Below are 14,039 nucleotides of genomic sequence, written 5' to 3' on the forward strand. Positions count from 1 at the left end.
ATTCACTGGTAAATACCCTACAAAATCAAAAATAGTTATTGACAACATAGTATTGGAGCAAGTATCACAATACTGCTACCTTGGTTGTGATATTAGTTTCAAGGACGAATTGGAGATTGAAAAGAAAATGAGTAAATTCTGATCAATATGTGGGAACTACAGCAGAACCCTCAACAAGAAAGCTAAGAAAGAAACAATCATGACGTTTTAGAAAGTGATGACCGCCCCTGTTCTCCTTCTATACGGAAGTGAATCATGGGTCACAACAAAACTGCTGCTCTAGAGAGCAGGGTGCAGGCAGCAGAAATGAGATTCCTAAGGGCTGTGACCGCCGGGACCATATAAGAAATGAGGATCTGGACGAGAGCTGTGTACATTAAACATGAACGAGAAATTTATATCCTATCGCAACCAATGAAGAGAGCTTAACATGTAAACAGAATGCCAGCAGAAAGAATTCCCTTAAAAGTTCTGATCACCACCCGACAGTGAAAAGAGATATAGGTAGACCTCGGAAAAGATGGCAATAGAATATAAAATATTTACTAGCTGCTGAAAATATTAAATTTCAATTTTAGATCTACTGTAATGAGAAAGTGTCATGATTCAATGATGTTCATAGTTCTCCCTCGATAAATGAAAGAAATAGACGGGATTGCATGAATTATTGATAGAAGGGGCTGAAACTAAATGAGTTCCACTCATATCACCATAGAGTAAAGATAGCATAGACGACATACCATGGTCGTTTTTGTTCCAAATTTCAAGCCGATTTTTGTTAACTCGAGCCGATTACTGTATAGTATTACTGTTTTGGCCTGGTGAGAGTGTAAGAACGGAACAGTATGAGAGACTACCAGCATCACATAGCTTCACCAGAAAGAAATTGAATAAGTTAAATTCTTGATAAATTATAGACAGTAATTAACTAGCCTTATTAGCAGTCATGTTAAGGCACTGAATTTTTTTCAAATATACTGAGTCAAACAATTGGTTCTAAAATCACCTTTTTTTAGGAACCATTGAAGAAGTCATGATGAGTCATATTATGAGCCCATCATTATTCTATGTGCATAGGAAATGTGTGAATTTTTATATGGAGCAGATCCGACGTCTTATTGGTAGGGCGCTTCACCAGAGAGCCCCACCTACTGAAGTAAAACCAGGTAAATAATAAAAATATAACAATTTATAAATATTTGCTTCTACAACTGCTTGTAAAAGACTTCTTTACGTCTGAAAACTCATAGTAAAATTGCTGATTAGAGGATAGGGAACTGATAATTTACGCATGAGTAAATATTATGCATTAAATGCACGCTACGCATGCGCAACAGGCAGCGGGCTCCAGGATTGTTTTCGCTACAAAATTGTTCATAACATCAGCAATACCGTAGCGACTATTCTTAAAAATGAATCAATAATTTGATGATAAAATAAAAATATTATAATAAGATTAATTTTATTTTAGTAATCTCAGCATTTATTAAAATTGATCTAGAATTATAATAATTTTGATTGTGATCAGTTGATTACAGCATGAATCTTGCATGATTGTTCGCTGCTGATTCAATTCATGATTACAGCCATCCATGGTGGTGGTGGTGATCGATCAGTGTTTTCGCTTTCAAGTGAGTCAATCATGCAACTGTATTGGAGGTAAATGTTACTGCTGTTGTAGAAAAATAGTATTTTACTTCACATGGACGCGAAATTTTATTATTTATAAATTGAAAGAATATTTACTTAGTTAGGAATGAAATATAATTGATTTTTTTTTAATGAACAGTTTATATTACATCAGATTACCGGTATCAGCTATACTCTACAGAAGGCAGGGGCAAGGCAGAAAATTGGCAATGCTGTTTTCCTATCTTCCCGCACTGCCATTATAACGTTGACGTCACTACAGGGAAATATAATTGTGCATGCTTAAGGCTGTGCAAAGGCTAAAAATAAAAAATAATAAACATTCTACTGATGATATTTTTCAAAGTTTTTCGATTAGTATATCATCAAGCTATCAAAATTGGAAAGTTTTCTCAGGAAAATATCTTTTTCCGATCATTACTTTTTTAAATATGAGCGCCTAAAGTTTAAATTTTTGGGACAGAACATTTCAAATTTGGTAAGAAATTAATCCATTAGATTGATCAATCATGGTATTTTTGATCTAGTAAAACAAAAATTCTCTGAAAGTATCAATTTTTAAAAAAGTTATTCATTTTATTAAAAATGACCAAAAACAACTTTTTGTTAAATTTTTTCATTTTTGGTTAATTGAATAACTTTCTCAAAAATTGATTTTTTCAGAAAATTTTTATTTTAATAGATCAGCAATACCATGAAGAATCAAACCTCTGAATCTCATGGATTATTAAAATTTGAAATGTTCTGTCCCAAAAATTTAAACTTTAGGCGCTCATATTTCAAAAAGTAATGATCGGAAAAAGTTGTTTTCCTGAGAAAACTTTCCAATTTTGATAGCTTGATGATATACTAATCGAAAAACTTTGAAAAATATCATCAGTAGAAAATTCATTTTTAGCCTTTGCACAGCCTTAATCTATGATGGTACCGTACTTCTAATTGAAATTTTCATGAAAATAAAATGTTCTTCATCAAGTTTATTATAATGCTTCTAATCAGATCTGTCTGCTTATTTGCAATTGATGTCATTCATGCTCTCCTGATTCAAATCTATTTTGTTTGATCTTGCTTATTTGAAGGATGGATCTACTTGGCGAAATATTCTGCAGACAACAGATGGTACCGAGCTAAAGTCATCAAATTCTACGATGCAAATAAGATACATGCTCAATTCATTGATTTCGGAAACGATGAATATATCACCTTGGCAAAGTAAGTTCCATTACCCCGGTTGCGGCAGCAAAACTTCCTTTTTTAAAGTGAACGCCATTCAGTCAGCTGATGTCGTAATAAAGCAAATTTGGTCTCGTTATAGAGGTCAGATCATAAAGTTTTCTTCCCGACATGTTCATTCTCCATCATGCATTGGAACAATGAGAAGCGTACATTTGCCGTTGAGACTTATTTTTTGAGCGGATGTTCTGTGATCAAACCCAGCATGCATTTCGAAATAGCTTTAATTCAGCCCCTTTGTCTATTGTCCCGGACCGGAAATCAATTGTTACGTGGGTCACTACGTTCAAACTGTAAAATACAACAAGATGAAGAACTAATCAAAGCCCCTCAGCCCATTAGGTCACCTGAGAAAATTGAGGCAGCTATAGTTTCAATCACCACAGCGCGCAAACATGCATCTGCTCTTGGACTTTCCGATCGTTCTGTGAGACGAATTCTTCATGATGACCTTCATTTCTATCCATACAAGATGGCAATTGTGCAGGAACATTCTAAACGTGACTTCAATTGAGGGAGCTCTTCCCAGGACGCCTCATCTCAATTAGGAGAGATTTGAAGTGGCCAGCCCGATCTCCCGATTTGAACCCTTGTGATTTTTTTCTAACACCTTGTTTATTTGAACCGTCCAATGACCCTGAAAGATTTGAAAACCAATATCAGGGAAGAAATTTCTAACATAACGCCTGCAATGCTGGTAAGAGTCATGACAAACGCCAAAAATCGGTTTACTCAGTGTATGGAGAATGGGGGACGTCATCTTCCTGATTTGATATTCAAAACTAATCGAAACAAAACTTTATATATGTGTCTACATTACAAAAATAAACACAAACTTGCTGATTCATACAAAGAGTTTTATTTACTTTTAAAAAAGAAAGTTTCGCTGCCGCACTCTGTATGATTATATTCCACTTTACTAACAGTTGGCTTTATTCAAATATTGAGCCTTTTAATAGAAATTACCTGTAAATTGAGCTCCTATTGCATCAATATATCCCCAGATTCTCCCATTAGAGTTATGCCCGGTTTATAGAAGATTTTAATGATCCATTAAAGTTCAAGATTTATCAAACCATAATTGAGCTGAGGTAATTTCTATCATCATTTGTATTTTTATGTAATATTGAATTATATGTAATCAATTTTGAATTTTTAATATTAATGGAATATATTAGAACTATTCTAAAAGCAAATAATGTTCACTTGAATGTTTTCTCGAATATACTCGAAAACTATTCATCTTACGGACATGACTATTCTATTCAAAATTGAAGCTTACATTATTTTGTACAATATCCATCCAACAACTTGTTGGATTCTATTTTCTATTATTTTTATTTTATTTCCAATAGTTTACGAGATATCCGCTCTTGTAGGTGTGATTTGTTTTGTAAAAAGCACGTTTGCCTCCAATTTTTTTTTATATTTTTGCTCTTATTACTTTTTAAAAATTTATTGAAATTCATGCTGATCATGAGCTTATAGAGCATTGAATTCTCTTCAATTTGATGTATGATTTCTCAATTTTACGCATTTCCATAAGACTGTTGCAGTTGCAGCAGCTTTAGGCTAGGCACACACCAGTTAGTCGAGAAAAGACAAGACACGTTTAGTCACAATACTTCACATAGTTGCTTATGAAGACATGTCCAATTGCAATGACTAATCGTTGTGTGTTGCTTCATAAGCAACTATGTGAAGTATTGTGACTAATCGTGACTAGTCTTGTCTTGACTAACTGGTGTGTGCCCACCCTTAGGCCGGTTTCCGAGCTCGGGACTAAAATAAGTGCTCGGATCTGAATCGACTTTCTGAGTCACGATTTCATCTTCCAAACTCCGGGGTCTATTGAGTTCTCGACTAATTTGAGTCCAGGACTTTAATCTAGTAAACATGAGGGAAATTCACAATATTTTTATGTTGTATTGTTGGTAACTTGGCATTATAGCAAAACAAAAACAGCTGATTGCAGCGTGATAATTCAAATGAGCATGCTCTCCAAACTATTTTGTAAAATTATTTTGAGAAAATACGTTTCGATTTCTTTTCAGGCCTATTCAAAGCAAAACCTCCTTTTTTAAAGTGAACGCCATTCAGTCAGCTGATGTCGTAATAAAGCAAATTTGGTCTCGTTAGAGAGGTCAGATCATAAAGTTTTCTTCCCGACATGTTCATTCTCCATCATGCATTGGAACAATGAGAAGCGTACATTTGCCGTTGAGACTTATTTTTTGAGCGGATGTTCTGTGATCAAACCCAGCATGCATTTCGAAATAGCTTTAATTCAGCCCCTTTGTCTATTGTCCCGGACCGGAAATCAATTGTTACGTGGGTCACTACGTTCAAACTGTAAAATACAACAAGATGAAGAACTAATCAAAGCCCCTCAGCCCATTAGGTCACCTGAGAAAATTGAGGCAGCTATAGTTTCAATCACCACAGCGCGCAAACATGCATCTGCTCTTGGACTTTCCGATCGTTCTGTGAGACGAATTCTTCATGATGACCTTCATTTCAATCCATACAAGATGGCAATTGTGCAGGAACATTCTAAACGTGACTTCAATTGAGGGAGCTCTTCCCAGGACGCCTCATCTCAATTAGGAGAGATTTGAAGTGGCCAGCCCGATCTCCCGATTTGAACCCTTGTGATTTTTTTCTATGGGGTTTTTTTGAAACACCTTGTTTATTTGAACCGTCCAAGGACCCTACAAGATTTGAAAACCAATATCAGGGAAGAAATTTCTAACATAACGCCTGCAAATCTGGTAAGAGTCATGACAAACGCCAAAAATCGGTTTACTCAGTGTATGGAGAATGGGGGACGTCATCTTCCTGATTTGATATTCAAAACTAATTGAAACAAAACTTTATATATGTGTCTACATTACAAAAAATAAACACAAACTTTCTGATTCATACAAAGAGTTTTATTTACTTTTAAAAAAGAAAGTTTCGCTGCCGCACTCTGTATGATTATATTCAACTTTACTAACAGTTGTCTTTATTCAAATATTGAGCCGTTTAATAGAAATTACCTGTAAATTGAGCTCCTATTGCATCAATATATCCCCAGATTCTCCCATTAGAGTTATGCCCGGTTTATAGAAGTTTTTAATGATCCATTAAAGTTGAAGATTTATCAAAACATAATTGCGCTGAGGTAATTTCTATCATCATTTGTATTTTTATGTAATATTGAATTATATGTAATCAATTTTGAATTTTTAATATTAATGGAATATATTAGAACTATTCTAAAAGCAAATAATGTTCACTTGAATGTTTTCTCGAATATACTCGAAAACTATTCATCTTACGGACATGACTATTCTATTCAAAATTGAAGCTTACGTTATTTTATACAATATCCATCCAACAACTTGTTGGATTCTAATTTCTATTATTTTTATTTTATTTCCAATAGTTTACGAGATATCCGCTCTTGAATGTGTGATTTGTTTTGTAAATGGCACGTTTGCCTCCAATTTTTTTTATATTTTTGCTCGTATTACTTTTTAAAATTTTTTTGAAATTCATGCTGATCATGAGCTTATAGAGCATTGAATTCTCTTCAATTTGATGTATGATTTCTCAATTTTACGCATTTCCATAAGACTGTTGCAGTTGCAGCAGCTTTAGGCTAGGCACACACCAGTTAGTCGAGAAAAGACAAGAGACGTTTAGTCACAATACTTCACATAGTTGCTTATGAAGACATGTCCAATTGCAATGACTAATCGTTGTGTGTTGCTTCATAAGCAACTATGTGAAGTATTGTGACTAATCGTGACTAGTCTTGTCTTGACTAACTGGTGTGTGCCCACCCTTAGGCCGGTTTCCGAGCTCGGGACTAAAATAAGTGCTCGGATCTGAATCGACTTTCTGAGTCACGATTTCATCTTCCAAACTCCGGGGTCTATTGAGTTCTCGACTAATTTGAGTCCAGGACTTTAATCTAGTAAACATGAGGGAAATTCACAATATTTTTATGTTGTATTGTTGGTAACTTGGCATTATAGCAAAACAAAAACAGCTGATTGCAGCGTGATAATTCAAATGAGCATGCTCTCCAAACTATTGTAAAATTATTTTGAGAAAATACGTTTCGATTTCTTTTCAGGCCTATTCAAAGCAAAACCTAACCTTTTGAAAGATGAATGAATAAACATTAATTTCATTTCACGTTATGCCATTAATGATCATTGATCTTAACCAGTGATTTTGGAATAAAAATTTCATTAGGCTATTGAGTTTGGAAACGTATTTGTTTTGAAAAAAAACTGGAATAATTTATTAGGTATTGTTATATTAATATGTTGAATATGACATTGATTAATAACATTCAGATTGGAATATAAATTCCAAGGCAATCCTTGTATTATTTTTCTTGAACATTTTTAGGTTATGTCACATTCATAAAATAAGGTTAGTTCTTACGCATAATTCTGATACAATTTTATTGCAAAATAAACTTGCAAACTATAAATTATGAATTTAGATGGACTAATCCAAATAATTCAGGTATTCCATGACATCTATTTGGCTGTTCATCTACTCCAAAACAATAAATGAATTGTGTTTGCTCAGTTAAGTCTAGAACTTGAATTTAAACCCTACCCCGGAAAGAGGCGAGAATCTAATTCAAGTCCTGGACTTATAAGCCCTCCACCCAGAAAGCGGAATTATAAACTCCAGGGTCTAACGTGATCTCTAAACTCCGCTCTGACTCGGAAAGCCAATTTTCTGTCTCCAGAGTTCAAAGCCAGTTAAAGTCTAGAACTTAGCTAAATACCGAGCTCGGAAACTGGCCCTCAGTGTTGAGTGTAAAATATCCAGTTTTGCAACAATAGACCAATATTGACAAAGGAATTTGGAGGAAATGTTTTAAACCGATTTTTTACTTTGCAGCTTTGTTGGGACTTGAGTTTGTTGTTTTGTACTCCCATACTGCAGTTGTAGAAAACATTGTGTATGTGATCGAGCGTAAAACTTCTTTATTGCTTTTGCAATAATACTACATGTCGCGCCATAACTGTTGAACTCAAGCAATAAAGTCGCGTTTGACGTTCTTAATACGTGAATAGCCATTATAAGTAATACATTTTGAATAGCTACTATGAGCGTATTATAAGTAGGGTATATACGTTCAGCTCTTACTTGGTTTGAAAATTCATCACCAATAATATTAGTTTTGTATTATTTTAACAATGACTTTTTTGTCATAGTCATCCAATCTCAGCACAAAATCAAGCCAGTAAACAGCTGTTTGCAGAACAATAATAAACATATGATTCTCATTACAGCATACTATACTGTAATAAAATCATATGTTTTCTTACAGTCGAGTAATGTTTCCTAGTTCCAAAATAGGAACAGCAAAACTGGTACAAAAAACAACCTTTTAGGGCTCCAGGTGGAAGTTTTATCAACTTCCACAAAATTCCTGATTCGGAATTTGTAAACTAGGTTATGTTTATAGAATGCATGTTAGCTTAGCCACTTCTAATACAAGGCCGCGGCCTACGATATTGCAACGTCGCAGTGTAGGCCTAGAATCTTAGCCCAGTCAATGAAGGTCCAAAAAAGCAGTTTCGATCCGAAAATTGAATAAAAGCTGGATTTCCCACCATCGATAGAACCCTCCCAGAGGGTCATTCTCCCAAAAGTCCCAAGAAATCCCCTTGGAGCTTTCCGCCCCAGCCCCCTAAAACATTAAAAAAGCAGGTAAACACGGAAAATCAATTATCTCTGTAACCATTGTTCGGAAACAGAACTATAATATGCCATTTGATTCGTTACATTATGGACTAAAATATTAGTCGTATTCGTTTCTTCAATAAATCAAACAGTTTCTTTGATAAAAAAATATATATGTAAAAATTTAGGGGTTTTTCGATTTGATTTTTGTTTTCTCCGATTAACTTATTTTTGTTTTCTCCGATTAACTTCGAAGCAAATAATCTAAAGAAAATTAGACAAATAATTAATGTAGCCACATTCATTGCGAATCCATTGATGTATATTGTTATTTATTTGCGATTCGATTTGACGCTGTGGAAGGGGAAACAGTCGACGCAGTACAGCGTGGCTGACTCTCTTCACCATAGTAAACAGTAAAATACAGTAGTAGGCCTACTGCTTTCTAAGTTGCATCTTATTCACACTATGGCGCTCGAAACAATCAATTTTGTCTATTGTTTTGACATGCGATGAAAATAATTTTTCACATTTTAATTCTCTAAATTCTCTAAAATCATTTTGTTGTTATATATGTGCTATTCATGCATTCGACAGACAAAGATATTGTTTGCAACCGATAAAATATTCATACTATTACAATAATATAATACATATTTAAAATATGTGTTTACGATCATAATTCTATGCTAAAATTTATCATAAGTTATGAATGTCAAAACTGAGATAAATCATAGATTACAATAGTGTTAACAGCGGCAATTTCCTGAAAAATCATAGTGTACAGTGTTTGCTGTTTTCTACAGTTAATATTCTCCAAGCCAGGTTGATAATATAACTTCAGTTGAGCCAAATATATATGACGGCTGAGGCATAAAAAATTTATACATTGGGCTTGTTGAGTTGAAACTTTCTATGATTCTCTCAGTAAAGTAGCTTATCATCCGTTCTTACTAGTTGAATCTACATTATTTAGACAGTCCAATATGAAAATTCAGTAGATTCTAAAGATGAAAGTCATGCAAACATAAAAATTAAGGAAGAGTAAGCATGCATAAAAGGTAGGAAAATCATGAAAGTGTTTCACATTTAACCACAAAGTACCCTACCGTATAATATTAATTGAAAGATGATTCATCATTGTAATAGAATTGGACTCAACACGAGCTTTATTCGACATTAAATATGTGTCTTAGTAACAGAGATAACAGATTATAAATATTACAGCTGTTTTATCATCACAATCTTCCCCCCTTAATATCAATCGGCACTCGTGGGGTATGGGGCGAGCTGGCAAAGTGAGACTGTCGATTCTCTGCCGTCGTTGTGGCGAACAAACGCATATTCAGGGTTACTCTCGATTAATTCAACTTTTTCAACTTGCGATTCTTGTTTTGAGTTTTTTGTCATCTTCTTCAACCATACTGGTCCAGGTGTCAATAGCCAGGTTGGTAATGGTTTTCCATTACTTGAGTTTCTTGCATGTAAAAACATCCGCTCATGTGGTGTGCAGTTGGTGCTTGTGCATAATAGGGAACGAATAGAGTTAAGGGCATCGGGGAGAACTTGTTCCCAGTGACTGTTGTTCAAACCTCTCGATTTTAGGGCTAGCATCACACTTTTCCATATAACTCCATTGTACCGTTCGACTTGCCCATTACCGGCTGGATTATAGGGCGATGTTCTGCTGCTGGCAATTCCTTTTGATAGTAGGAAATTTTTCAAAGCTGATGACATAAACGATGTTCCTCTATCGCAATGTATGTAAGACGGTACACCAAAAAGAGAGAATAGTGATGTAAGGTGTTTTATTACTGTATTAGTAGTCATGTCAGGACAGGGGAAGGCAAATGGGAATCTGGAATATTCGTCTATAAGAACTAAAATATACTTGTTCCTTGAACTTGATTGTAGTGGGCCTTTGAAATCCATATTAAGACGTTCAAATGGTCGAGTTGCTTTGATAAGGCGGCCAGTTCCTTTGGCATAGCGTGGTTTCATTTCAGAACATGTAATACATTTGGAACATACTTCTTTTACATCATCTATTGAATATGGTAAGTTCTTTGTTTTGGTCCAATGATGGAGTCGAGTAACTCCTGGATGACACAGGTCCTCATGAATTTTTATCAGTTTCTTTATATCTGTATGGCATCCAACAGTGGCACAGACTCTTGATAGTGTATCTGCTGGTATATTCTCTTTTCCAACTCTATAAATTATATTGAACTTATATTCTGACAATTCAAGGCGCCATCGTTGGATTTTGTCATTCTTAATCTTGCTGGTTTGTTTATTACTAAACATGAATGAAACTGATTTCTGGTCTGTGATAAGTGTAAATTCTCGTCCAAGTAAGTAATGTCGCCATTTCCTGATTGATTCCACAATGGCATAAGCTTCTTTTTCCACTGCAGAGTGCCTAGTTTCAGATGTGGAAAGAGTTCTTGAGAAAAACGCCACTGGTCTCTCATTCTGTGTTAATACTGCTCCAATAGCGTAATCTGAGGCATCAGTTTCCAAAGTGAACGGGACTTTTTCATCAATGTGCACTAGAACTGCAGATCCTATTTCTTTCTTTAATGATTCAAATATATTTCTGCATTCTTCATTCAACGGGAAGTGAGTATTATGCACAAGTGGATGGATCTTTTTTGAAAATTCTTTTATCCATTTGGAGTAGTGTGCAAGCATTCCAAGGACACGCTTCAATTCTTTCTGATTTTTTGGAGCTGGTAAGTCAAGGAGTGGTTTCAATCGATCTGGATCGGGCTTAATCATACCCTGACCAATTTCGAATCCCAGAAAGGTTAAATTCTCCATAGATATTTTACACTTTTCTTCATTAATCGTGAGGCCATATTTTTCTGTTGCTCTCCAGAAATTTTCTAAATTTTCATCATGTTCTTCTTGGGTCCTTCCGCATACAATAATATCATCTAAATAGGCATAACATGATGTCAAATTTTCTTGTTCTATGATTTGATCAATCACTTTCTGGAAAGCAGCTACTCCATTCGTGACTCCGAACGGAATTCTTTTGAATTGATACAGTTTGTGTCCAACTTCAAATGCGGTGAAATGCCTTTCCTCAGGCAAGATTGGTATCTGGTGATAGGCAGATTTCAGGTCAATAGATGAGAATATTTTATATTGCGCTACCTTATTGACTAATTCTTCCATTAGTGGTAGTGGATAGGCATCCAAATTCGTGAATTTGTTGATGGTCTGTGAATAGTCAATCACCATATACGTTTCTTTTGGTTCTCTCTTGAAGTAACAAATGCTTGAGCTCTCCAAGAAGAATGACTATTTTCTATAATATCAGCATCTTTAAGCCGTTTGACTTCATTCATCATAAACAAGTAATCCTCTTCTGAATGTCGTCTCGATTTAGTTATTATAGGCCGACAGTCCGGTTGAAGATCACGAAACAATGAGACAGGTTCTACTGTAGCTTGGGCTAGAGCACACTTTTTAATTTCATAAGTAGGCCTTCTTGCGTCATTGTCTTCTTTCAGTTGTAGTGCTGCTTTAGATCCACCGAAATCAAAAGTGATGGATGAAAAGTTCTTTAGAAAATCGTGTCCCAAAATTACACTAGCGCAACATTTGTTCAATACGATCAAAGGAAAATCATTATATTCTTCGTTCTGGGAATATATTTCACTCAAAGCGCACTCAGTTGTTTTAGTGTTGCAGGCACTTGAAGCAAATGTAATCAAATTGGAATATGGCATAGTTTTCATCTTCGATTGTACTACTAGTTTCTTATCTATAAAACTTGCTGTGCTCCCAGTGTCTAATAGTGCCAATGTATCTATTCCATTAACACGTATAGGAACAAGACATTTTGAGAGGTCAGTGCTGGTATTTGCTGCTGAAATTACTGTGGCAGATACCATTTGGTTTTTTTTATCGTTTCGTGCTCTGCATACTTTTGAAAAATGGCCTATTCGATTACAAGTTAGGCATGGTTGTCCTTTTGCTGGGCATTGGCTATTATCAGTATGATTATTATAGCCACAGAGTCTGCATTGAATCTTCTTTTGGTAAGAATTACGGACTAAAGTCGTTTTCTCGGTATTTTTATTCTCGTTTGCTAGGACTGTGTTAACATATTCTGAACTGGTTTCGTATTCTTTAGCAATGTTTTCAGCATTCTCTAACATTCGTGCTTGTGAGATAGCGTCTTGCAAAGTTAGCGATTTCATTTCGAAAAGATGTTGTCTGATTTTCGATGATTCTAATCCGGAGATGAACGCGTCTCGGATATATTCACTTTTGTTATCGTCAGCTGTGACTGCTTGAAAGTTACATGGTAAACTTAGCCGTTTTAGTTTATTATAGAATTGATCAATTGATTCTCCATGGGTTTGTTTTGCTTTAGATAAGCAGTAACGTGCATGTACTACATTTTGAGGTTTTATAAAGCTTTCTTCAAGAGTTGTTATAGCTTCTTCAAATGATATACAATTGCAAATACTTTCAAAAATATTCGGTGACACATAATTGATCAAAACATTCAATTCATCCTTTTTCGGGATTGAACTGTTTTTTAAGAAGTTTAAAAATGTTACCTTCCAATGTCTCCACGTTTTCGGTGCTTCATCTGAATCTTGGTCAATCGATAAAACTGTTGGTTTCAGTATTTTTCCAAGCATTTGGTTTTGCGAATCGTTTTCTCCTTCACTGACTAAATCTTGACGTTTACTCGTTTTTCTTTTCGGACCCATTTATTTTATATTTAATGTCGAATAAATTGTAATAGAATTGGACTCAACACGAGCTTTATTCGACATTAAACATGTGTCTTAGTAACAGAGATAACAGATTATAAATATTACAGCTGTTTTATCATCACAATCATCTTCTATTATTTTTGTTAACATATCGATTTTTCACCTCCACTCGCATCTTGTCATTCATTACACAAGGTTGGCAGGAGCTTTTCTTTATGTCGATTAATGTTGATTGAAATTTATTTTTTTAGGGCACCATAAGAATAGATCATTTTCTATTTGAACCATTCAAATTAAATCTATTGAACATTATTGACTTAGCATTCACAGATTTAGTTGGGTAAAGCTATTTGAAAAATGTACCTGATTATCAATTACATGGTTTTTATACCATTCTAGGTCATTGTGATCATTGAAGGGTTGAAGTGATGAGTTAGATCAAGTGAGTTCTAGTACACAAGTATATTGTGCTTATGATGGGCTCTTCTTTAATTTCTATCGATGTTTTGCTCCAGTAGAGAAAATTTAAAATGATGTTTTCACATTTTATAAGCTTTATAAATAATATAAATTAACGGTAATATAAATTTGATAAGTCCAGTATTAAATTAATCGATGTTGATTTTCATTCTATCGCTTTGTATCAATGTTACTTGCACTGTTTGCAATTCATCACTATTCTCTCAAGAATTAGTTTTTTATGAATTTCAT

General features: G+C 34.6%; 1 protein-coding gene across 1 annotated transcript in view; it reads left to right on the forward strand.

The window, feature by feature from the left end:
• LOC111045711 overlaps positions 1-14,039 on the forward strand; it is a 90,927-nt gene that overhangs the window by 42,346 nt on the left and 34,542 nt on the right. Inside the window, exons 10-11 of the mRNA XM_039419877.1 lie at positions 1,017-1,166; positions 2,730-2,862. Coding sequence (XP_039275811.1) covers positions 1,017-1,166; positions 2,730-2,862 — 283 coding nt within the window. The remainder of the gene's footprint in view (positions 1-1,016; positions 1,167-2,729; positions 2,863-14,039) is intronic.

The sequence above is a fragment of the Nilaparvata lugens genome, chromosome 1, assembly GCF_014356525.2.
Source record: "Nilaparvata lugens isolate BPH chromosome 1, ASM1435652v1, whole genome shotgun sequence".
Lineage (NCBI taxonomy): Eukaryota > Metazoa > Arthropoda > Insecta > Hemiptera > Delphacidae > Nilaparvata > Nilaparvata lugens.